Source organism: Dermacentor andersoni, chromosome 7 (genome assembly GCF_023375885.2).
Source record: "Dermacentor andersoni chromosome 7, qqDerAnde1_hic_scaffold, whole genome shotgun sequence".
NCBI lineage: Eukaryota > Metazoa > Arthropoda > Arachnida > Ixodida > Ixodidae > Dermacentor > Dermacentor andersoni.
Genome location: NC_092820.1, coordinates 66,325,804 through 66,353,460, shown reverse-complemented (window position 1 = coordinate 66,353,460; position 27,657 = coordinate 66,325,804). Strand labels below are relative to the sequence as shown.

The 27,657-nt window shown below is 43.1% G+C and overlaps 1 protein-coding gene across 6 annotated transcripts in view; it reads left to right on the top strand.

The window, feature by feature from the left end:
* Positions 1-27,657, top strand: part of LOC126534366 (cytochrome P450 3A12-like) — a 65,982-nt gene that overhangs the window by 13,466 nt on the left and 24,859 nt on the right. For 5 of the 6 annotated variants that reach the window (XM_055072831.2, XM_055072830.2, XM_050181645.3 and 2 more), the window contains exons 2-6: positions 15,092-15,190; positions 17,106-17,202; positions 19,280-19,332; positions 19,822-19,918; positions 21,450-21,575. In XM_055072831.2, the coding sequence (XP_054928806.1) occupies positions 15,135-15,190; positions 17,106-17,202; positions 19,280-19,332; positions 19,822-19,918; positions 21,450-21,575 (429 nt within the window). In that variant the 5' untranslated portion in view covers positions 15,092-15,134. The remainder of the gene's footprint in view (positions 1-15,091; positions 15,191-17,105; positions 17,203-19,279; positions 19,333-19,821; positions 19,919-21,449; positions 21,576-27,657) is intronic. The other variant, XM_055072829.2, reaches the window with a different exon arrangement.

Genomic DNA, 27,657 nt, shown 5'->3' with positions numbered 1-27,657 from the left:
CACTCTTTCCATTACCTATGCTACTCTACGCGCGTATTGTTCAGAAAGTTCTACACCATTCGCGTCGCTCATACATGCAATCAGATTACACAAGCTTCCTGGTGTTATCAGCGCAAAAGGTAGACGGGACACGAGACGAGAGGACTACACCGCAGCGCTTGTGGTGTGGTCTTCTCGTATCGTGTCCAGTCCACGTTTTACACTGTTAACACCATGATGGAAACCCAAAAAGGCCATGCTGCTACCCTAGAGAGATTACACATGGTTCGGCGACAACAGACAGCGGATAGAACCATCGATAACATTCGTGAAACTTCCGATACATGCAGGCGCGTTCTACGCTGAGCGATAACATTTGTTACACGGAGAAAAGCGTTCACCCGCAAAAGATAAACAAGTCCACGTGCCAACATATGATCCATGACTGTCTCATCCCATATATATAAATATATGTATATATGTGTGTGTGTGTGTGTGTGTGTGCGTGTGTGTGTGTCTGTGTGTGTGTGCGTGCGCGCGCGTGTGTGTGTGTGTGTGTGTGTGTGTGTGTCTGTGGTGTGTGCGTGTGTGTGTGCGTTTATCCGTGCTGTCCCATCTTATGCGATGTACAGAAAAACTAATATAATTCTTTTTCCGAGGCATCTATTCTTATTCCTGATAACGACAGGAAGCCCAGCCTGATGATGCCACCAACACACTGAAATTTAATCGGGAGCGCCCACAACGTTCTCGCGCACCATGTGTCATGCATCGTAGATCTGAGGTGTTTAATGTAGGGTAGTTATTGTTTGATTTTAAATGCGGAAGTTGACAGTTGAGCACAGGTCTTGATGAACTGCACTTGCGTCAAGGAAACCTGTCCAGGAATTTGTATGTTTTATCAGAAGCGTAGAATGTGCCATGAATATCTCGGCAATATTTGTTTCACGTACCCACCCTTCTGTATTTGTTTTCGTTCTTTTCCTCTCCGCTATTTTTCCCGTCTTTCCTTTCCCGTTACCACTCCTCCAGTGCAGAGTAGTTAACCCGAATCTCTTCCGGCTAACCTCCATGCCTTTCTCATCCTCTATCTATATCTATATATATATATGTATATATATATATATATATATATATATATATATATATATATATATATATATATATATATATATATATATATATATATATATATATATATATATATATGAAAGAAAATACGGGAAGGTGTATTGCAGATGTTTCGCGTCAATTAGTGATCAAACAGTGGTAAATCTTCACTTAGCACTAACATCACCCAAAAAATTATAGGGTTTGACGTGCCAAAACCATTTTCTGATTATAAGACAGGCCGTAGCGGAGGACTCCGGAAACTTAGACCACCTGTGTTTCCTTAATGTGCACCTAAATCTAAGTACCATGGGTGTTTTCACATTTAGCCCCCATTGAAATGCGGCCGCCGCGGCCGGGGTTCGATCACGCGATATCGTGCTCAGTAGCCCAACACCACAGCCACTGAGCAACCACGGCGGGATCACATCATCCAAGCTTACTTTGTATGGAGAGGCAATTCATAGTTTAACCAAGCGAGGAATTGCGATTGGCGAAATGTCCCAATGATACCGTTCCGAAAGCCTGCGGTAACCAATCGAAACCGTATTTTCTTTGTCTACATGAGTGACAGAAATCAGCGGAGTGGTATACTTCTTAAAGTGGTTTATTTTATTTTTCACCGCGGAACCGCAAACGCAGCGAGTGACGCGTGGATGCCGCGGCCACCAATGCTGGAGTTTCGCGCCCTTTTTCCGGTAACAATATGGCCGCTGGCGGCTTCACTAACTCCCCTAGGCGGTGGCTGGGAAGGCCACTCAAGGAGTTAAATCATATAATCTCATTGCATATAAACGACAGCATGATAGCTAATAGATTGGGTTGGCTCGGATATGTTTAACCAAGGCCGAAGACGGCACCCTGTCTTCTAATGCGTTACTATGTTTGCGTTCGCGTAGATTAAAGTCTGTCTTCAACGGACGCGCATCGTAACACGCTGCAAAGGTGCTTGCGTTAAGCGCATGTAAGGCGAGAACCTCTATTTCAAACTGTCTGTTCTCTAACTTCTGCAGTAAACTCATACTTGTAGTACCCAGCAATCGCAAGGGTCACGAGTATGGCCACAGTAACGCAGGAGTCACGGTATGGTCCTAACTTTCGCGACAGCGCAGTTCTAATCCAAAGAACCTCCTTCTAAGAAATACGCGGCGAGGGATGGCCGATAAATAAGTAATTGTCAAGATTGCTATTTAGTAAACGTTTAATACAAAGAGAGGTGAGAGCCTATTCCACTTAGAAGAATCAACAGGGCGGTAACTCCAATAATTTGCTCGCCACATCACACATCTACACTGGAATTCAACCGGTTTCACGAACTCCCGCTTAAATGTTTTTAACCGTAAACTACGACTACGCCTGGCACTTGGACTCCAGTTTTTCCTCTTTTCTCCCCCACTCCTTTTTCAACGTGCTCAGACGTGCTTCTCCGAAGTTTTCTCCTTTTTCTCAATAAACGAATTCGTTCGTTCATTCGTTCCACGATTCATTCATTCATTCATTCATTCATTCATTCATTCATTCATTCATTCATTCATTCATTCATTCATTCATGCGTTCCTAACTTGCTGCCGAAAATACGGTGTCTTATTCATAACCACCGTCTCTCTCACCTGGACTCTCCCATCGCAATACAATGTTGTGTTGCAAATTGCTGGCTGTCCCACTTACAATCTTCTGGGCATGGACGGCAGCGCGGCATGTGATTCTCGGGGGCTGACGAGACAGTATAGCAAACCTTCTCTGCCACTTCCGTCGTCAGCGCTATGCTCCATGAGCTACTATTTGCTGTTTCGACCCGATACCACGTTCAGAGAAAGCTATCCTGAGAACTTGGTTTAAGAGTTATTAGATACGCAAGGCCACAAAAGACCAACTGTGCTTCGTGAAAGCACCTGGACAGTGTGTACTGCAGCGTTTTCTCTCGGCACCTCCAATTTTTTTTCTATTCAGTCTTTTGTCTTATTTCTATGGTTGTGTTTTAATGCAAACCTTACTATTGTGAAAGCGAGAAAAAGTGTGAGCGCTTGAAGTTTGGCAAGCTAGTCATATGGGTGAGTTATCTTTAATTCATATATATGTATATATATATATCAGCGTGTGTGTGTTTGCACGGTGGTTTGCTCCAGACCCCCGCCGGTAACACTTCACTCCTCGAAAAGTCCAGATGTGTGTCTAGTGAGCTCCTGAACAGCAATTTACATTGTGGTGAACGTGGTATTCGCCAGGGATCCGGGACCTCACCTGGTGTGCCGTAATGCCCACCACATTTCTCTCGCATTTACCGTTAAATTACAACCATTTTTCCCCTCTCCATGTTTATTGTAGCCAAACGGGCTGGTCTATGCTTACCTCCCTGCCTCTCGTCTTCCCTTCTCTATCCTTCACTCTATGATGTTGAGCTTTCCTTTTTCGGTGGCCTGTTTGATTTGAAATATACATTTGCTATCTAAGCTTAAATGAGAGCGATATACGAGGCGTGAGTTACGGTAGCTCACGTGTTTGGGCTAATGATGCTCTTCACGCAGCACTTTTGTCTTTTGCGTGTCTATGAATCAGAGGTCGTGCATATGTAAAGGACGCACGATGCGAACCATCGTTATGTCTGTATGAACTTCCATTGGGAGAACTCACAATACACGCAAACTCACACACAGATACGACGCATGTTCACCCTCATACGCATTTAAAAGCACCCACGCATGCACACGCGAACACAAATGTACGTACGTACGCATACGGAGCTGTATGGACACAAACGCGCGTATGGTCGGATATGTATACACTCGCTCGTGCGCACGCATATTGAAATATTGAGTTCACGAACACGCGCGCACACTCAAACAGAAGTGCATACGCACGCCCGCTTAAGCCGTGCACACGCATATACACTCTCTCTTCTTCCCTGCTGCCTCATAAAAACATGCGTGCAGAAACAGACTGAATGGCACTCGCTTTTGCAATTGCCGCTCAAACTCCAGCTGTAGTAAGTCAATTTACGGTTTAAATATGGTGCTTCTTAATGTCAATGTACCCTTTGCTTGGAGTGTGCAAAACAATTTGCTCTCGTCGTGTGACATAACCACCCATTCCTGACCAACACACTGCTTGAAACACCGCCAATGTCCAACTAAGCGCCATAAATACATACCGTAGAAGACACTACCCTCTCGTTGCAGTCAGTTGAAGCTTGAAGATATTCGGCCGATATATTGAAATAAAGCTTTGTAAAATTTTGCCCATTCACTTACGCATGTGCATTGCCGTGATGTTCGGCCAAACGGTGAAGATGCAATGTCCAGAATTCCTGACTATCTCCATGCCACAAGGCGCGATATTTTTTGGGCTTTTTCAACGTAATACAAAGACATGCGCTGCTTGTTGTTATGTTGTCCAAGAAATAAAATCTGATAGTAAATGCGATGACTTAACACAGAAGGAACCCTGTGCAACGTTTTAAAAAGTAAAAATAGAAAATATAATATGTGAAGAGCACTCCTGAAAAAGAAAACGGAAACCAAATTTTGAGTTTTATGTTCTGGCCGTCTGGTGGGAAACTATCAAATTCTGTTGTACGTGGCGTTAAACAAAATATCGCATAAGACGGTATCGAACTTCGGTTAACATGATGCGGAACAATAGGTACCGGCGAACAAACCATTCGGCCAAGGCTTCCGACACTTCCTCAGTGGTTAGCTTGGGCTTTTATAGATACCAGGTTAACTTGAGCGAAAGCACTTCAGCTGTTCATTAGCTGTGTATCCTTTATTTGGCGTCTTTATATTTTATAATAATTTGTACGACTATGTCACGCCATTTCTAGAGACTTCAGATAGAAAGTACTCGAAAGCTTAGTCTGCACACAACATACGCTGCTTAATGTTTAAGGGCTCTGGGAAAAAAATTCTAGCTTTGCACAGCGGGTTTCCTGCATTTGTCTCGTGTGGGTTGTCTTCTAGAACATGACTGTAACCTGCCTTTTTCAATAATTGACCTGCAGCTTTAAGCATTCGCAAAAAATCCCACTTGTTCCGCTGAAAAGGTGCTAGCTTCTAGCCGCGGCCGCTTGGGACGCTAGTCAGTACGTGTCCAGAAAAGAGGATATTATGGCGTGCTTACAAACTGCCCTGTCACTGATGTTGGTGATAGCAATGGCATCCTTTCCCTATGGCCTCTCACGCGCTCCGCCTCTGACTTGTCAGCGTCGTTCGGGCAGTCACTGATAACCTGCTATCACCGATACCTACACCGTATGCTATGAAGGTCTTCAGAATGTGTTTCAATCGAAGCCAGTTTTTCACGCAGGTATGTTAAATTCCGGATGCCTATAGCTGCCGCTCCCATGATCGCTTTTTGTTGCTCATGTTCTACTTGAACAGTGTTGTTGCTTGCTGCTTTCGTATTTTGCACTGTTACGATGACCTTCTCTTGAGTGAGACGTCGACCTTAAACACGGACCTAGAAGGGTGTCCACAGGAATTACATCAAAGACAAGCGAGATTAATACCACTGCTACAAGTGGCAGTCACTGCTCAAGTCGTTCCCCCGCCCCCCAAGAGATGCCTAAACTTCTTGCACATTTGCTGGCTGGTCAGATACAAACCGCAAGTGGCAGTGACATATCACACAATCTTATAAGTCTCTCTTCAACGGCCCTTGTAGTACATGTATGTTCACTTGAATCTGCTACAACTACTCCTGATTGTACAGAACTGAATGACAAGCCTAACTCTGAAATTTTCTCACTTACCGAAATCATCAGTAAACTTACTTCGATACCCCATGATTTAAAAAAAAGAAAACGTTCACGCCGGAACAGTATTTCTTTGCACGGTTCCCTGGGAAGCCGTGTTGTAAATACTGACACTGTACTGCATACTGAAACACAAGTGCTAAGAGTGTATCTTCAGATAGAGTGTCCAAGTATAAAGTGCTGTCATCGCATATGCAGATCACTAGAACGGCGATCACGTCCTGTCATAATATAAATTTTGGTCTTAAGAGAAAAAGGAGGGCGATAAAAATGCTAAGAAACTGCAGGGCTATGGTTTTTGCAAAACTGACCGTTTATCACAGAATGTGCGTCATAACAAAAAAAAAAAAAAAAAAACTACGAGACGCAACTGCAAGTTTTCGTGACGAGGGATCCAGAGTAAAACTAAGCTACAATCACGCCTTTATTGATAACGTGCGCCACAGATGGGACACTATTATAGACTGTTTAAAGTCAGATTCTGTCCTCTTCCTAAATCAACTTTTGTTTTTAAAACGGAAGTAACATCTCGTTCAGTAGCGCCAACCACGAACGATCTATATATTTTGTATTTCAATGGAAATATTGCTGTTAACAAATTCATGCCTTTAATTGCTGCTATTGCGTCCTACCCTCTTCTTGTAGTGGCAATAAAGGTTACCCAGCTTGATAACGACGTGTTTGACGCTGTGTTTTCTCCACTAGCTATATAGAAATATGGCATAACTGATTAGTGGCAAAGCTGGTGGTGTTGCACTCTTTATTCGCGCAACCCTAAAATTTTCTGTGCTCCATGATACGCATTGGTGGACCCTCCCGAAAACTATGAATGCAAGGCTAAGTGTGAGGTATGCTACATGCACCACCCTAAACCAGATCAAGAATGCAAGGCTAAATATATCATCCCCTTCCTGATGCAAAGAAGTAAACTACACGACGCAAGATAAGCAGCAAGGCCTCAGGATCTTGAAGAATAGGCTGTAATCCCCTTCGAAACCTTCGAAAGAACTGCGTAGCTGATTCAGGTCCAGGAGCAGAGGTAAGTGAATGTGCAGAGTCAGGTCAAGCAGATCGAGGTCCAGGAGTATAGCCACGGCGAAGTCGAAAGCGAACCCCGGAGTTGTGGAGGCAACACGGCAACGCCAACGGTGAACTGGCCAAGCGCGGTCATGGGGAAACAGCCCGAGGCGGAGGCTGAAGCTGATCACAAATTAAAGGAACAGCTGGCACAGCTAAAACAAGTCGAGGTAGAAATGGAACAGGAAATGGTAGTGATGGGTGAGGAGAATAAGAGAATAAAGGAAGAACTTCACAAGCACCAAGCTGAAAAACGAAAAGAGCGAATGTACAACAAACATAATAGAGAGCGAGAATGTAAACATGGAAGAAAACAACGATACCCCTTAATCTAAATGCAAGACCGGAGAGATTGTTGAAGACAACGGAAGCAGTCCCAAGAAAACTAAAACCGCTAGCATAGGAAAGGAACGTCTAGGAGAATTTGAACCCAGACTTGAGAAAACGATGGAAAAGCTCATGAACCAGATTGAAGAATCGATTACAGGCGGCTATGGTCAGCACAGTCGCCCATCAACTACAACCCATACAGTAACAGCTTCAGACTATAAGCACGAGAGTAACGGCGTTCGAAGAAATAATGGATGATGTAGTCCCTGAAAAAGAAAGAAACACTCCAGGCAACTATCCAGTCTCCCTTACTACTCAAGCCATTGATACTAGACCTAATGGTCACTAAAATCATGACATAATTATAGCCAGGCAAAGAAAAATAAATACACCATATGACAATAAAACTGCAGAAGGCGAATCTGTATCAACACCAAAAAAACGAAAGACAAGCCTGACGTAATTATTCAACAAGAAACGAACGGTCTCGCCAGACTATCAGGGTACCAACTAATCAGCAATGCCATAGGAGGAAGCAAGGCCCTTACCTCGCTAGTCAAAAGAGACCGTGCGGCTGTAAAACATGATACACGAGTCATAGACATAGACAACATACCACTTGAGATTCTACTATCAAGGAAGACAAATAATAGCACATTCAGTCTAAGTGTATACAGCAGTCCAATATTCCAGAGACCAAGATTCTTAAAACTATTCAAGCGCACGTTCAACATAGCGGGTGACCGGTATTTAACGATAGGTGGCGACTTTAACGCCATCCAAACCACGTACGGGTAAAAATGTGCCCACACCAAAGGCCAGAAGATGTGGCTCGACTCCCAACAGGGAGTCAACAGGGAGAAAAGTCTCACCCTCTTCACGGACCCAGCAACACCCACAAGGCAAGGCAACGGCGTATATGACGGCTCCACACCAGACCTCACATTCTCTAAGAATATACAGTTAATAAGATGGCTAAATACACAGGAAGACCTCAGGAGCCACTACTCTATATTCAAAATGTAATTCAACGAATTCCCGACAACTACAGGCGTAATAAACTCAAATTAGTTGATTGGGTAAAATTGAGGAAAATAGAGAGCAACCTAGAAACCATTATACACATTGGTAAGTGGACAGCCAACCTTAAGGAATACATCCCCAGATCAACGCAGGTGATCCAGCAAAAGGCTCAGGTAGAGTTGTTAGACAAAAGGCTCTCGCACATGTTGGAGGCTAGAAAAGGTCTACAGAAACGATAGAAAACGCAGTAACCTAACAAAAGATTAAGGAATAAGATAGCCTTACTGAACAAAGAAATAGAGCAATATGCACTACAGCTCCAAGACGACATTGGGAGAAACAATGTAGGAAGATGGCTGAGGAATAGAGCACGAGCAAGACGAGGAGGTTGCTCAAATATCTGCTTAACAGACAGGAAATAAAAACGGTGCAAAGGCAAAACATAGACACGATCCTATAGAGATAAAGGAACAGAGAAAGAATTCTTGAACGCTCAAGTTCAAATACGTGTCACAGCCGTCACCGTATATTAATCTAGAATACAAGGGAGAACAGAACTCACGAATCGATGAAGAGTTTAGCGAAGCAGAAATAAGAGCAGTCCCGCATAAACTAAAGACCAAATCGGCACCGGCCCCAGACTCCATTACAAACGAGACACTCAGAAACATGGACGTCGCGCCTATTCACAAACTGACAGAATATATGAACGAGTGCTGGAACCAAGGGATGATACCACAGCAGTGGAAGCCGGCACAAGAAATCATAATACCGAATCCTTGCAAACAACTACAACTCAGGTATCGAAGACCAATATCGCTAACTTCCAGCTTGGTCAAACCTATAGCCCATGCCTTGCTGGCCAGACTCACCAACTACATGGAAGACAATGAGTTACTCCGAAACACGATGATATGATTCCAAAGAAACCTTTCTACACAAGATGACATGCTCCAACTGAAGCACCAAGTAAAAGACAAACCTGGGAGATCGAATCGAGCTGTCTTAGGGCCAGATTTCAAGAAGGTATTCGACAATGTCGCACACCAAACGATACTGCACCAAATGAGCAACCTTGGCGTGGGCAAGCGGACGTAAAACTATATCCAAAACTTCTTAACTGACCGACTCAGCCTTACTCTCTGGTGGGATAGGTGTGCTTCCACCAGCTCTTCCGCAGTGTTGTGGGCACCCATTTCCAGCAGTTTCTGCATTGACGAGCAGACTGGGATGCCCATGGCGCGTAAGGCTGAGCCGGACAGAGCACGGTCGGGCCGTCCTACGCAAGATAGGATGGTAAATTGAACAGCAACCGTCAACAGAGGCGCTCCCCGCAACGTGGAGAGACATTATCAAGACCAAGCCCCTCCCCGGAACATGCAGCCGGGGAGGAACGACGAGAGACGCTCTGCGCGGGCCAAGGCACTGGCTCGACAGCTGGAAGGGGACCCCGAGGTTCTCTACGCGGACACCTCGCTTTCCAAGCACGAAACCAGAGCAATGGCGGTCGTCACCACCATCCATAAATTGGTCACAGGCGCGTCGATACGGACGACGAATACAGCCGAAGCAGAAGTGGCCGTCGCCCTCGCACTCGCACAACCGGGAGTGAGGACCATGATCACAGGCTCCCAGGCCACCTACGCAAGCTACCGCAAGGGGAACATCTCTCCCGCGGCACTAGCGATCCTCACCAAATGCAAATCATCGGGACGGGTCGTTGAGCTCGTGTGGGTCCCGGCTCACTCGCAAGTGGAAGGCAACGCACTCGCCGACCACTATGCCCGAGAACTGTGAATCCGGGCCGAGGACGAGCCAAAGCTACGGCACGCCACGACAAGTTACAAAGAAATCACGCAAATGTACAGAAGCGGCAGAGGTAGGCTTCCCCCTCCGCATCCGCAGCTCAGCCGAATGCAGCAAACGATTGTGCGACGCACGCAAGGGGCGTCGCTAGTGCATCCCGTGCTCTTGCACAAGATGTTCCCAACAGAGCATGACACTTCATGCCCGTTTTGCAGACAACAAAAAGGCACTCTAGCACACATCCTTGCAGAGTGCACAAAGCTCAAGAACCCCCCACGATCCTTGCCCCCCAACCTCCCCAGCCCCAAACCCTCCGAGCGATAGGAGACCTTGTCCAGCCCCGACCTACCGACCCAGCTCGCGCTGGCGGCTAGGGGCCAGGAACTGCTGGATGCATATGGGACCTGAGAAGAAGGTTCCACCCCATCTGGTGCCAGCGCGCACCAACCTTTACTAAGGGCTCAGCATAAAAGTTGATTCTCATTCTCTTTAAGCTGACTGAGAAGCAAAAATCACTGTAGACGACCTCACGTCCAAGAAAGTGCATATTGGCAGTGCAGTCACACATCAGAGATCGGTTATACTAGTTATGCTCTTTAACCTGGCTATGGTAGGTCTTCCTAGCAAATTATAAAGAATCGAATGTCTTAACCATACAATTATGCCGACGACATCACGTTATGAATCAACAATGACAGTAATTGATGGATTGAACAGAGACTACAGGAAGCAGTGGAAGCAGTCGAGAAATACCCAGAAGGCACTTGTCTATCGTGCTCGGTCAGAAAATTTGAGCTGTTGGTGTACAGACCAACACTAAAGGGAAGACCCCCGAACAACCACAACACACAAACCCACCCAGACATACAACTCAAGACCCAAGATCGACAACCCAAACCCAAAGTCGAGAAGATAAGGGTGTTTGGAATGATCACAGAAGCCAAGGGCATGAAGGAAGAAACCATTCGCAAAATCGAAGCCACAGCTGCTGAGGCGATGCGATTTATCAACAGTACCACCAACAGACACGACCGTATGAAAGAAGCAAGCATCATGAAAACCATGCAGGCGTTCGTCTAAAAAGTGGAACCTGGATTGAAAGCTTTCTCGATTTAGTGATCTTTTACCTAAATCCACATTTGTGTCTTGCGGGAAGAGTGAACTTTACGTTCAGCATTCAGGGATTTCATAGCATTGCCAGTTGATGTTATTTGGAGCGATTTTTTTAAGGAAGCTCAATAGAGGGCTGCAGCCTCATCTTGCAAGCCTAGCAACTAAGCTTTTGAGATATGTAGACAATTTTCTCGTCTTCACTTCTTCGTAGTCTAAAAAGGGGAACCTTGGTCGCAAGCTTTCTCGTGTGTCTGAGCTTTTATCTCAGTTCCACGTTTTTATCTTGGGGAAAGGGAGACCTTGACGTTCAGCGTTCAGAGATTTGCATGGGATCGCCAGTTGCTTCAATGTTTTTTCAATTTTTTTAAGCAAGCTCGATAGAGGGCCAGAACCTCATCTTTCAGGACTAGCATCTAAGGTGTTCATATGTGTATACGATTTTCTGGTCTTAACTAAGTCCACTGATCCAACGCGGGATGTTGTGAATATTTAAAGGTTTTTAAGGAAAACTGCGGTAAATTAAGTATAACTGTATAACTGCTAGTCGGTCTTGTTGGAACAGATTCATTATTCAAAAATTTTTTGCGCGCAAATAGACAGGGATAAAGAAAAGGAGCAACACAAGGACGAGGCAAGCGCTCGTCCTTGTGTTGCTCCTCTTCTTCACCCTTGTCTGTTTGCGCACAAAAAGTCTTTAAATAATGAAATTAAATATTTTTTAAAATTACCTCAGGATAATCAATTACAATTTTTTGACCTAAGACAAATCTTTCAACCGCTTCATGTTTGCTGGTCATGTGTATTAAGCCTACCCTTAACTCCGCACTCCGCACTGAAAAAAAATCATAGGGACAGGTGATGAAAACGAGCTTTCTCAACCAGATCGACAAGCTTGGACAAGCAGACTATCCTCAGATTGTGATTTTATGAGTGTGGCACAGACATTTTGAAAGAAATAAAAAAGAATATCATCAGGTCACCCGGGCAGATCATCATAAAATAATAAAATAGCTTTCGTTCTTTACCTCCACGGAACATCACATGGATTAAAACATAGGCGCTAGGTATGAGGTTTACGCTCCTTTTTTTCAGCGACAAACGAAGTGCAGAACATTTCTTTGCGCATTCGCCGGAGGCCATCGCAATGCAATAGTAAGCACACCAAAATATTTGCAGATTGTGCGATGTGTATAGTATATATGATCGCGTTTTTATGCACTAAGAATGGCCTAGGCAAGTCTGGGCGTTGCGTCAACGTGCAGCTAAGGGAGTACCTGGCGGCATACAATTCGTCAGGAACGACACATCTAGCCGCCAACTGTAAGGACTGCGGCTCTTGGCCTCTTTTGAAGTTGCTCAGATTATCTTCAAAAGCACTAACCATCTAACCCGTTAAATGGCAGAGGCCTTCCAATAAAAAAGGAGCAGATAACTGCATGAGCCCCCCCTCGATCTTGTTACATTAGAAGGAACTCAGGTTTCTTGATAGTTAGACTTTCATTAACTTGTAACGTTTCCTTTGAAATTATTTAACCCGTGAGCCTTGGCATGCGTGCGCAGCCGTCGTACTCCGTTTTGTGTATATAGTTGTATCATTTCAATAAAATTTTTCATTTGTGAGTAAGCGCCTCGCCGTCTCCACTCTCTTCGTTCTCGACTTTATGCGCTTTTACAGTTTGAACATGGAAGTAAACCAACAGGCCCAGTTATCGATTCTGTCACTTGTATGTGGCGGCATACCACAGATGGTACACCGCAGAAAAGAAGAAGCTACACGGCATGATAAGAAGGCATATAAAAAGTAATTGGAGTTATGCTAAGCACGGGCACGGATAAACTCCTATATCTGGGACTGCACAACACGCTAGCGACCTAATCAAAAAGCAACTTATAGTACAATAATAACGCCTCTCCAAGACGACAGAACTCAGTCACATCCTAGATAAACTAGGCATCCGCTACTTAGCTTCTAATTTTGGTTCATTCCAAGCACTTGGTCTACGTGATAGCTTTGACCCATTGGTTGATGGACTTGAGCGAATCGTAAAACTATGCATTGGTACTTTTGATTACCTCAAGACTGAAAAGAGAAATTGCATTTCTTGAATGAATTGCAGCATACTGCGACCATCACGTCGCGTTCTTCGCTTTCAGCGACTGAAAGAGGCATGTTATCTAGACAGTATCGTTCGCTTTAAAACTCCTAAGGATGAATTACGCATGAAAATTGTACCCGCTAATAACTTTAATTTCTGTTTTGAACTACAAGGAATGAAAAATTCTAGCCCGCGCGAATTCTAGACTTCTATCATAGAAACAAAAACTGCTGCCGTTTTCCTTATATCAGATCGGTCAGGTATTTCAGGCCCCAATGTAATAGCTAATACGTTTAATGTCTGCTTCCAGTCAGTGTTGCCGCACTACAACAGCTCTGTCCCACTGCTCACAGGTGCTAATACTGAGCTCTGTATCGACGATGTGGTAGTTAATGAAAATACTATCCTAAAATTCATTCTAAATTTCGAACGATATTCCGAACAGCTTCTGGTTTGGTATTGCCTCTGGCGTTCACGTTATTTGGCAGGTATTTTCACAATGTTTCACTTCAAGCATTGTCCCCCAGCCCTGGGAGCTTGCCAAGGTCCTGCCTGTGCATAAATCTGGTGGAAAACAACTTTTTTTAACTAAAAGCTTATGTCGATTCCAGTAAGCTACTGGGGTATTTTATACACAGGCATATAACAGAATACCTTGAATTGAATCATTTCTCTCGAACATACAACATGTATTTCGTCCTCGTCTCTGCACAACACAACTGGTGGAATTTCCACATGACATTGCTAGCACTCCTGATATCGGCAAATTCATGCGTTATTTGTGCACTTTTCTAAATAATGCCTTCAACGCCGTTATACACAACCATACACCAAGCTAACTCAATGAATTTTAGATGTTGCTCGACTGATCGACTGGATAGCTAGGTAGCTATGAAGTCGATCAGCACTTAGTGCCCCTGGTGTACGGATTGATAGATGCGCATCAACTTTCAAAGCACCAGAGTTGTGTCATTTACGAACCGCCATTTTCGTTGACGGCATGCGGACGCCTTCAACAGAATTATTCCCGGAGCCCACATGTACAAATACCTAGGAATAATCTGCAGATACTACATGCAGTGATCACAGAATTTTGATCACGTTACACTTAAAGCACCAATTGAATAAGAGAACTTAAAACGACCATTATCTACATCACCAAAATACACTAAGTTGTTATTGTGTAAAAATGCACGAACAAAACTGAATGTGTACAAAGGAATGAGTTAATTTAATTTGTCATCGCTACGATCGGGATTTCTTCGTCCACTACGGCAACACACTTTTAATATACCTTTTCTACGCACCTTGCGGCTTACCGAGTTCATGAAGCTATTACATAAACTTGTTCACTCGTCTTGTAGCCTATCCGCTGATAATTACATTATGCATGCCAGTGTTTTTCCAACGAGACGTTGTCACAGACTCAACGTGAAGCCTGTTTTTGCGCGCACTAACATTATAATATTCAGTTATTCTCCAACAATTCTCGATTGCTGCAGCGAGTTACCCGGTTCTGTTGCTGAAGTGGCATGACCTGATTTTATAAAAGCACTTGCGTGACACGTCTGCTGTATTATTTTTTTAATATGCTCTACTACTTTTATGTATGCTTCTTGTATTTGTTGTACTCCAGTCCGGCAGTAGCTCTGAATGTGGTTGTAATATATCAGAATAAATGTTCAGCATGTCAGGTGGGCACATGAATACCGTTAAATAAAGCAACCGAGCAAAACAAATGCACAGCGCAGCGTCCTGTAGGCCATCAGCGACATCTGTTCATATCCCTTTTCCGCTCTCGTTGCAGCGCGTGCATCGTGAAATTGCTCTGAACGCCGGCATCGGAAGCCATGCTTGAAGCCCTACTTTTGAGCGTCATCGTCGGGCTTGCTGCATGGTTCGTTATGTAAGTATGGCTATACTGACATGTTGACTTGAAGTATAGCTTGGCAAGAGAAATACGTATACCGACCAAACAAAACTGTAGAAGGCAAGACATTTCGGCTTCCATACGGAAACCTATGTGAATTAGCCTTCCGCATGAAAGGTGAAACGCGTTGAGATTTATTATTCTTTTTGGTTTGCGTACATTGTAAAAAGCCTGCAAATACCAAACAGACAGATTACTCTTCATGTCGCCATTTCAAACTTCTTATGCTCTTCTCGCCCAGCCTCCCTTACTGGGTATTCTGCAAGGTCTCCTTCTTCAAGGCAGGTTCGTTGTCTGACCCTAATGCTTTCACGTTGTCAAACACATCTAGGCTTTATATGGAGATCAGAGTGCCGGCGTCCTCCTCCCCAATTTTTGTGCCGCCATCCTGGTGCACTAGTCCACACACACCAATAAGTCCCGGCTGATGCACATCTTTGCTCACAGATACAGTGTCACGCCTGCTTATGTTAAGGTTCTGCAAATTAATAACGGGACGCAACAGTACAAATTCATACTCGATGCATTCTATAACCTGTGCCAGTATTCCTGCAGTTCGTGACCAATACTTAAATTTTGAGCACATCCATTGGTAATTTTTCTTCTCACGCCCATTGTATCCTTGCCGAACGACTGTTTCTCCTGAATATATGTTATCTGCAATGGCTCTGCTTTTTTATTATTGAGACCGAAACACCACTGCATACACAAGCTGGCATCGTCTCACCATCCACATCAAGGTGTACATGAAACTAACTAGATGACATCAGTTGGACGGTGTCATTTGCTGTAGAGGCATGTTTAAAATTTTCCTTTGCCTTTTCCCGCTGTTGAACTTTTGACTCTGTGGGTTTCTTTACGGGAGTTATAGGTCTTGCGAAGCTCATGCCAAAGTTGGACCTGACATCTTCCAACACCGAGGGACCCTTCTCATGCAAGCGATTCATGCTCGGCGTCCCTGCAAGAACATTTATAATCTTCTAGCTTTGCTCAATCAAGGAATGCGCAAATGGCTTTACTAGCTACAAGAGCGCTTCCAGTGTTTTTGGAGCTTTTGCTAGAACTTTTCGCCACAAATCTCTAAGCGAGCAGCGGATGATAAGCGTAAATAGCAATGACAATAACAGTGCAGGTCCAGGGAGGCGAAGAAGTCGCTGTTTCTCTAAAAATGCTCCAGTGGGTTGCACGACTTGAAACGGTATAATAATGCCTGATGCCACCCCTCAACCGATCTCATGTTGAAAGTCAGAAGGAAACTCTACTTCCATTTAAGCCAAGTTCAGGCTCTTATTGTGAAAGTCGCCACTCGTGCCAATTTCTTGCTATCCAGCTAAGGAATGGTCACATGTTTATCACTAGGTCTTCATCAGACAGCCTTCCATTGTTCTTTGCAGCTTATTTATACAGAGCTACCACCCTTTGGATTTTCAGATGAGCTGTCAAAAGTTTCCGGGCTGACAACTTGTGATGAATGGTTTGCCCATTTGGTGAACGCAGAAGGCGTATGCTCAACAATATAGCCTTGCTACGAAACTTGCTGTTATTGAATTGATATGACAGAAAGAATAATGGGTAGCTCGTCGGATATAGCTCCCCGGACCATGATAGTTCTTTCCAGCGATTATTTTCCTCTTCCCAACCCCCTTACTGTGCATTGTATCTTGAACTCTTTGAACTGCATGGGCACGATTCGCATGTCATTCTTATGTAATTTTTAAGCCCGATCCAAGGCGCTTATCTTCAACTCTCGGTTAAAAGTATACCTTCGTAGAAAGCATGGCTCCGTGGAAATGAAAAGTACTTTGTATTCAAGGTTAGATGCATCCCATAAATACAAACAAAAAACTGTATTGCATCTCGTCGATAGCATACGTTGTTATATGTTTTCCAGACAACGGAAGAGACGACTGTCATTCTTTAAAGATCTCGGAATCCCCGGACCTCCTCCAAGTTTTATTTCAGGAAACCTTTCTGAGGTGATACGGAAGGTAAAGCTTGCTTTACAAAACCAGAATTTAGAATCATGTTGATTAACGTCGGTACAAAACAGCTAAACGCGAACACGTTTTGAAAAGTAGTGGGGCAGCATGAATACAGTGACAATACTGCTTGCACAAATCACTTCTTTACTGCGTTAAAACAGTTGAAGAAGCATTACACGCCGTAAATGTTCATAGTTGGTAAGCTCTCTTAAACAATCTATTAGAATGAAGTGTTGTAGAATTAAAACGGACAGACAACATAAATATGAGCACTGACGATCAACCGCTTCTATCAGCTGGTACACAAGTTTCCGTTCAGTCATTCACCATCCCTGTGTTCTTTTCAAATTTTCTTGATAGAAGCGCTTTATTGTCCGTGCTAGTGTTTATGTTTTGTGTCTGCGGTAACTCTCCAGTACTGTATTGAAATTATGCTGCTTCAAATAACCTTAACGATAGCAACAAACACTCTCACAATAGCAAAGTCTTCTACGAAATACTAAAACTGCGGCCACCATCCAATAAGTTCATACATATATTGAAAAGTGTAATCTGGTCGGCTGGCTCGGCAATGAAGATTTACATTCTGTGGCTTCACTTAACAGTGCGATACGGTTATCAAGGTCACAGATTAAAACAGTTCGATAGAGATTTGCTGCCTGGATTTTCTCTGACCTGAATCGGCATTGACTGCTGGGAAATAGCGATCAACACAAAAAGCAACATAGCGGACATTTCGGGGAGTTAAGCACGTGAACTCTTGATCATCAGAAAAAAAAATAGCTCCGTTGGATATTACTCCTACATATAATGTTAACTACAATGTTTTATATAACTGAACGCCACGGCGGCCGCATTTCAATGGGGGTGAAATGCGAAAACACCTGTGTTCTTAGATTTATGTGTACGTTAAAGAACCCCAGGCGGTCCAAATTCCCGGAGTCTCCCATAACGGCGTGCATCATAATCAGAGCCTAGTTTTGGCACCTAAAACGCTATAAATTAATTTATTATAACGAAATAGAGTTGTTTGCGCAAGTAAATTAATTCCAACGATTTAACAATACGGAAGTATTCATGCTCAAATAAACCCCACTAGCCTTCGCTTTCGCACAATAATGTATAACTGAAGACTTACTAATTCAAGCATAAGACCTGAAGCACGACACCTCAATAGACAAACTTTGCTTAATAACGACACCTAGAAAGTTTCATTCGCCTTATAAAGAGTGCTGAACTATGCCGCAATGAATGCAATTCCCATGAACTTTTGTTTCGTGCTGGAATTTCTTGAATATTTGTTAGATTCGAACAACTTTAGCGATGAAAGGGAAAATTGTTGTCGCCCAGTTGCCGCATGAAGCAACAACGTTACCTCTGATTGGGCAAATTTTCTCCGACTGCAAACTTACTTTCTTGGAAACCTGTACAAACGGCCTTTGTATATTTTCATGCTGCAGTCGGGTAGATAAATATTTTGTCTTTAATGAAAAATCCTCGCACTGACGGACTTGTGCCGAACTTGGTTGCACCGAAATTAGTATAACGATACTGTAAAAGTAGCACTCCGCATTTCTGCTAGCAGGTCCCGACTAGGCAGCTTTCATAGATAGGTGAAAATAAAATTTTCTCAAGTTTAGACATTCATATATGCATTTTCCTCATATTTAATGGTTGACCATTGCTTTGCTTTTCTCACAGTGATCACACACCGTACAAATATCGCCTGTAAGAAGTGAGGTTCCACATATATTGCAATGCTAAAAGGACCTTTCGGAGATTTAAAGAACACATTTCTCCTCACCAAGCACACTTTTAGCAGCACGCGAAAGTTGATGTGGAGAAGCAAGTCACCTTTCACAGTTGAGCATGCAAGAGTGACAGATGTTGTGCTGCCTAAAATAGTAAATTTAGTTCGGCTGTTACATCCTACTCCTAAAAATATTGTATATTAGGTGTGTATACCATACCCTCTTCTGAATCCACGAAACCAACCTCACGCCAGTCACATATAGTTGGTTCATTTTTTCTACGCCAAGGAATAGAATGGTTACAGCAGTTTATTTCTGGTGGTTCTTTTTAGGGAGCACTGGTCACATTCAAGGAATGGCTAGAAAAATACGGAGACATTGTAGGGTAAGCGCTTGTTGTGCTTTGTTTCTTTGAAGAAAGGAATGTGAATTAATTTATACTAATGCCATGTGGCCCGCAGGGTAAACAAACAAAAAAGCTGTCTACCTGGTGCGATAATCTTGCCTGGTTCAGAGGTAGTAGGCTTATTTTCTCTTCAATACGTAGCAGACGGTTGCTGTTATCCGCTGCATGACGTCCGGAAAATAATAAACTGCAACGTATAATCATGGCATCCTTAGTGATACCGTGTTCTCGCTCGGCAGGTTTCTGTCCATTCATGACCACTATTCATCTCAGGACGCCTAAAATTTCCTCACATAATTTCGAAAAGTGATGTCTTCAGCGAATGTTCAGATATCCATACGAAAAATACACTACACATACCGGTTTCTGGAGCCGTAATTCCTGTATATGACGTCATACTGTCAACGCGGTACCTTATACAGCAAATCTTCTACATGTATCCTTGCTTTGTGGCGTGACTTTTTGCAGCTTCTACAACGGGGCTCATCCGTTTATTATCGTGAAAGATCTCGAACTAATCAAGAAGGTCCAGATAAATGATTTCAACAATTTTACAAGTCGAGGAGTGAGTACAAATGTTCAACCTCCGTGCTTGTCTATTTTACAAGACTTATTAAACTAAATGTGTTTATTTCGGCAGTCACACTAAACTTGTTATTTATCGCTTTAGCTGCTCAATTAAGTGTTCGGAATCATAACCGAAGAGTGGCGTGGAGAAAGTGAGTTATCCTTGGCTTTGGATACGTCAGCGCTTTTGTCTGCATCAATAAATATTTCCGTTTTCTAAGTGCGCCTGCTACCACTATCGAAAAAGAGCAAGACACTTTCGAAGCAATCACGAGACATTCAAATATTCTGCCCGGTGTGGTCGTTTCTTTTGTTTCCAGCAGATGCCACCGCACGAAACAGCCTGCAAACCTACAGGATAAATGCGAAAATTGAGATAATTTGCACACACCTTGGAACGTTTTATAAACGGCATTGCGCCTCTCGGTGGTCAATTCAAAGCGCTCGCTGCCGCGAGCAAACAATAATACAAAGCTGAAAATTTAGCGTACGCTAGAATCTTGCGCCTATATTTGGAACGAAGACACAATATTCGAATGACCCCGTTTGGAAGAGTACGTGTTCCCTTTTTTTTTGATTGAGTGACAATCGAATAAGAACTCGACCGAGCGACAGAACGGCCTATGCCGAAACCAGGAAAAGTATACAAATAAGGATTCGTTTCAAGAATAATTTGCCAATAGCTCATAGAGAGTCCAATGAAATGTTGTCGCTCAATTGACGCGAAGAAGGGAGCTAATGTTCCTGCAGCAAGTGGCACGCCTTCCTTCCCGTTGGCTCGAACACGGCTCGTAACTGACAATGAAGGTTTGCGGCCAATCCTCCCGAATATACCAAAATAAACAGTTCACTTCTGCCTCTTATCGCCGGAGCCGAAGCACCGCGTCACAGATGCGTGTAAATCCGGCTTGATTTGTTTCTTTTTGCTCCGCTGAGAATACGGGGGTGCAGGCTTTCATTTTAGTGTTGTGCTGTATTCTAAGCAAAAGCCGGTGGATCATTCTGAAGGTATTAAGGCGTGACATATGAACTGGCCTTCTGTATTTACAATGCGCGAAACAAGACTGGGGTAATGTAACGACCCATTCGTTCGAATTCTATTCTTTTAACACCTTTCGCTCATGACAGCCTGACACTGGTGATAACGCTGGCGCACCCAGCCTCAAGGTTGCTCCGAAAGTAAAAGATGCGGAACACAGTCATTACATCCTCCCGGCTTTTATTGAGTTTCTTCTTAAGGCTTAGACAAAAGCAGTTGCAATTATTCTTTGAGAAGATGTTTTTAACAGAAGCCTGATCGACCACCTGCGGTGGGTTTGCCCTGCATTAAAATAGACGAGGCTCCGGCGCCTTGTTGGAGCGGGACTTATTACCATTTATTACCATTTTTCTGTGGGTACACGCGTTTGCGCGAGCTGCTTCCGTGACCTCGTAAATATTCATATCTTCAGGCTCATGGCCATATTCTGCAAGGTTTTTTAACAATTCGTTCTGTTTTAACGAATGCGGTGGTGCTTGAACACTTACAGATGATGTCGGGCTTCGCGCGAACCCACCCGATTCTCACTCAAAGCGTGACGCACGCTGAGGGGGACCACTGGAAGAAAATGCGCAGCCTTATCACGCCAGCCTTTACGACGAGCAACATGAAGAAGGTAGGCAGCGATGCGGTTAGCTTTATTGGAAAATACTCTATTAGTTTCACATGGTGAACCGGATACACGAACCTAGATGTAGATCCGATTGAAAGTGGTCGAACAAAATGTCCCAGACTATATTATAAAAACGCCATATCAAAGCCTCGATTTCCCAGTGAGGGTACCCTTGTTATACTAATGTTGATCGCTTTCTCCTTATTTTCATAGGAATCCCAATTTCAATTTAGACGAGACAAAGACAAAACAAATTTGTGTCTAAGTGCTGCTTATCTTTAATGATTTAGTTCGTCCTATTGGATACGTTTTTTTTTTTAAAAACATAAATTTTTATAATTCTCTTGTGGCAGATAAGTGCTGTAGTTTAGCTAGACTTCTCGAAGCGACTTTCATTACTCGCATGAGAAATTGAAATCCATATTCAACAATCAACAAAATTAACTGACTAATTTTAAATAAGTACTTCACGGTACATTTTGAAACTTACTAATTGTAGCTGATGAGTTTGCCAAGTATATCCACTTAAAACGACTTCTAGGGATGGCACGGTAACTAAATGACTAGCTAGTAAAGTTGTGCTACACTCTATGAAAAAAAAAAGAGTTCGAAGAGTCCGGACTCGTCCCGGTAGGACATACTTCGGGGGAGACACCCGAACTCTCTTTCAGCTAAGTGTCGTGAAGCCATATTGGCTGTACACGCTGTGGTTAGATAACTCGGCACAAAATATTCAGGTGCATTCTTTTCGAGTAGTCTCATACAATCTCTCAAGACGGTTGCCACACTCCTGCTGAGGCAGTCTGTTGCATATTTTAGGTGAATCAGGCGGCACAAATAAAGGGTCACATGACCGCTACTGAAGGATTTCGGTAAGTATTCTTAATAATTACATTGACTCCAGCAGTCTGTCAAGTTACCCTATGTGCGTGGCGCCGGACACTTTCAAAGATAGTTAAGTAACTAATCCGCATAAGTCATTCAGCAGCAATGTCGAGCCGCGTTTCAAGCTAAATCAAAAACGTTTGCCAGCAGTGAAAAGGGACTTTAGAAAATCACTACTGTGAAAACAGCAGATACGAATTATAAAAAATTCGTGGCTAACTTGCCTTAAAGCACATGGCAGGTTAGGAGGAAAAATTGAATATTTCCTCACTCTTTCTTATTGTATTCTGGAAACGTGAAATGCACCAGTCAGCAAAGCATCACCATGAACAGAAGACAGTTCTCTTTATTATTAAGCTATAATCAATTGTCAACCATGCAAGACAGTTTTGAAGAGATATCCAACATGTACCTCGCAAATACATGTGCAAGGTGCATGTTCACAATGCCACCCCGAATAGCACGCCACTCGTGCAGTGGTTCAATCCACCACAGCTTTTGTCGCTTATCATACCGCAAAAGGGATTTTTATTTACAACTAAGGATTTAACCTCCTACGCAAATAAGGTACTCATAAGCTAAAACAAAGGGCTACATGGATGCAGAAAGGCGGACGGGATAATTAGGGCCAATAAAAAGATATTCGAACCTAAGTTACATAATCCATGAATTACAAAATATTTCCTGAAAGCAACTAGTTGACAATTAATAAGCCAATTTAGCAGGAAAAACCGCAGTCAGCCTTGATGCTACGCTTACTGGCACTTTTTCTACAGAACTCGTGCATTTTTCTTACCTTTAGTTGAACATTGATCTGAAAGACACCATATTAAAAAGTTGTGCATCAATTCTTATCCTTCATACAACGTGCAACTGCGCACAATATCTTTAGAACTGGCAATATTACAAAAACATACACCAGTGTATCTACTATAAATTTTACTCTGCGTTACCATATTTTATACATACTAAGGATGAAAGCTGACACCGACCGACAATTTCACAGAGGTTGCAGGAAGTACTAATGCAAAACTTGTCATTAAGCAAACACGGTGGCGAAATATATGGCACAGATAGGTGTAGTTTGTTACGACAAAGATATTGCATTAATGATGAGGACAAGGAATGAAGAACGGGTGACAGATAAACTGTGTCCAGCGACACACACACTAACAATATAATCCACATGGTGCTTAGAGAACCAAATCACGCAAAGAGAAACCAAGACGTGAGGATGGTTTCCTTTACTCATAACGAGTCACCCTGTAAGAGTAGATTATGTAGCTGCAGTAATGCACCCTCACTAAATATATGACATTTTTACATTACGCGACTCATTTTCAATTCACACGTATAGAGGTCTTGTGACGTTGCTTGCTTTCATTTTTAACTTCGGCAGCTGAATTAGGGAAAGCCTCACTGTGGCTTGGCAGATATACTGAAAGAATATTTCTATAAGCACTGAACGTCGCAGATGGACTGACACATAATTCTAATGTTTAATGTTGTTATCTGTGTCTACCTTATTATCTATGAAAGTACAGTAAACTCTCGGTTGTACGAGCGTCGGTTTATCGAATATTTCAGAATAACGAACTTTTTAAAAATCCCCGGTAGTTTTCTTATAGATTCTATGCAAAAATGTTCCAATTAAACGAATTTCGGAAGAGTGAATATTTCCGTTCAACGAACTCGCTCAGAGGACCAAGCCTCATTTTTACGATCAGTTCAACGAAGTTTTGCGCCCTGCACTGCAGGCGTGACCGATGCCAGGCCTCAGCAAACCGCCGCTCCAGCGGCAATGTAACGTCGCTGGCGCTACAGCGCCCCTAGGGCAAAGCGGCGGCGTGGAGAACGAACAGCAAGGAGGCATAGCCTCCGAGATCGCCCAAACAAAATGAGCAAGCATGTAATCTCGGAGGCCATGAAAAAATTTACATCGCTAACGCTTACAACGCCGCCAGAGCAAAGCGGCGATCTGTCACATCACAAACCCCGTGGTGTGTTTTTTTTCTGACTGGCTAGTCGTGGTGTGGTCGTCCCGTCTCCTTCTTTCCAGTCTCGTCGGTTCCGCGTGAGCGCACAAACGACATACGTGGTGTGTTTTTCATCGGCTCCGTTCAGCCTTCCAGTTTTAAGTAACAACGGCAATTGATTTTTTGGACAGTTTCGTTACTTCCTGTGCTTTAAGAGTACAAGTGCAGAAGAAGATTACGGATTTTTTTTTCTAAGTGAGAAAGGCAGCATTATAACTGTTATGAACCTTGTACTTGTTGATATGTACAAATTCCATTTCACACATTTCTAACACTAGGCATGCCATGTCTCTTGCTCCACGAATTGCACTTCAAACTTTTGACTCTGTATGCCATGTCTTATGTTGGTCTCGTGAATATTCAGTTAAGCGAACTTTCAGTTAAGTGAACTATTTCCTTCGGTCCTTTGAAGTTCACTCAAGTGAGAGTTCACTGTATTTTGGTGTGCACAGTATTGTAAACAAACATACTGGCATATTTCATTGTAAATTGCCAACATAAGGAGGCTGATACATCATCTCAGATTTCAAGAAACAACAATGGAACATAACAAATGCTGAAGACAAAATAACTTAGGAATGACCAATACCTTTCTTATTATATACAATGTACCATCTCTTCCTGTGATGAGTATCTCTAGTACCGAGACACGTAGGCCCAAAAAACAATTGAACACTGTCTACAAAAGTGCCAACAATTGGAACTGCGTGATAATTGCCAATATGTTTGCAAACTAGGTAGCAGTAGTTAAAGTTTTAATTATTTCAGGAGAATTCAAACATTTTGCGATTGAAAAAAGTCAGTGCTGAACGTGTCTTCAGTAGTTGTCCTCAGACTGGCAACCCTGAAATATTTTGCCTCAAACATGGTGGACGAAATTTTGCATTTCCAAATATTCCTTTGCCACAAAGTCTTTTTGAAGCTCTGTTCGACAATTCACTGTGGAAAGGAAATCTATTCGATCAGTGACATTGTGATTGTCTATGTGCGAATGTGTGGTGCGAATATATGAGTTCTTAGAAAGCAGAAATTCTCGAGTGCTGTAATTCGAAAGACTGTCTTTGCTATCCATTTTTATTAATGAAAATCGCCGCATTGTCTTGAAGCAGTTATGTTCATTAATTACAGGCAGTCATCGCTGAAAAAATCAGTAGGAAAGTAAAAAAAAATATGTGTAGTCAAAATGTAAATGTCGAACACTGTGATACTGGATTCTGCATTTCGGACAAATGCTTTTTTCCCTGTTAGTCTTCGTAACATTTAGTATAGCACTTCTGGCGAATGTAGGACAAATCACAGTGCTTTATAGACGCCCAGGGGAAGAAAGGCCAGAGTCGCTTTAACAAGGGGCCTTGCCTGCAATTTTGTGTCTCTATGTTATAGCCTGCAAACCAAGGGACACTTTCAGTTTATAAATTTTGCACTAAGTGGTTGCCAATGTATTCTACCAAAGAAAATGCCTTGAGGAAGACCACAGTGAGTTTTAGAACTGTGGCACTCCCAAGCATCTGCCTAAACTGTACCATGCCCTGCACGTGCACTTATACTTTTGTATTCGGTTGAATGTCATCGTCTGTGTTTCTTAACATTGAGTGTGCAAAGCTGGAAACGCCATATTAATACAGCAAATTTTGCCCTATAAAGAATTGTATGCAAATGGGTGCTAGTAACTGTAGCGTGATAATAAACAAATGTATGTTCTCACATTATTGGAACCAGTGATATAAGATATATCATCAGAGATTTTGAAATGGATACAGAAGGAACCTTGCTGAGCGTTACATTTACCATTGAGTGTGCGAAGCCTAAAACAGAATATATACACGAGTTTTTGCCTCCAGTGGTAGTGATATACTTTGTTTCTTTTGTTTGCCTCTAAAGGAATTGTATGCATATGGGTGCTATGAACAGAAGTGTGAAAGTAAACTAATGGCTCTTCTCACTATTATGAAAGCGTTCACATAAGATACATCCTTACAAATTTGGAAATGCATGCACTAGAAACCTTGCTGATGGTTACATCAATGTCACGAACATCTTTTTTTATGCTTATGCTCCCCATTTTAGTTTACTTCCCTCATGTACATCGACTATTGCTTATGGTGTATTCGGGCGGTCGTTTTCGAACGCTCTACAGGGCTGTCAAAAGTGGTGGCGGCTTCCGGTGGTAGAAGTCAAGCGCTCAGACTACGTTCGTGTGGTTCTTTCGGAGCGTCAGCCTCCGACTCAGAGCGCTTCCAACCGCTCAGACTTCGTAGTCAGAGCGTTGGCGCGACCTGGCCGGGAAGATTGTCACATGATATTAACCGACGTGGTTTGCCGCGGTTTTTGTAAGTTTCTGCTCAACTTAAAATCATTGATAGTGCGGAAGAGTGACTGCGCTAGGCTGAGAGAGCTGTTACTAAGTTGAGGCACTTTCGAACTCAACGACGCCACTTTCGAACTCAACGATGCACAGGAATCGTTACACGGCGGCTTCCCGCGCTATCTGCGCAGTAGCGACCGGCGCGCTGTTCCGAGATCGCTCATGGATTCGGTTGTACACTGCGCCTCCCGCTCAGATTGCGCGCTGCGCTAGAATCTGCCGATTCTGAGCCAGAGGATGAGAGCAGTCAACCGAATACGCCACTATAATCCTCAATGCAGGAAGAGATTAACACAGGCCTGGAGGCCAATATTTAAATTCAAAACAAAGGCACTTATACCATCCGCACATGTCGGTGCTACGTCATCCGAAGAAGCGAGTGTATCTATTGGCATAAGACGAACTGTATTTGCCATTCAAAGCACTGCTCTGAACATTTGGTGTGAGAAATATAGTGCCCATAAAGTGTAACTGGACCAATGAGCGCATGAAACCTACGAAGCCATTGACACTCGTGAGTGTTGCAAATCTCTTCGCAACCCTGACGAATACCAAGGATATCATATTTTTTATGTTTTTTTCATGCTTCACACCTTGTGTGCCACTGCTATTGGCATAACTGAACTGAAATAAAGTCACATTATTGGCCACGAATACCATGGACAGCCGTGTTTCTCTACTTCTACATTTTCTTTTCTTTTTCGTGCTCCTATATTGTTGCTTTTTTCAAAAATAAAGGTTGTTCGAACGTAACGGATACGAAATGGTTTTATTTACAGGAGATGGACGATGCTCGCAG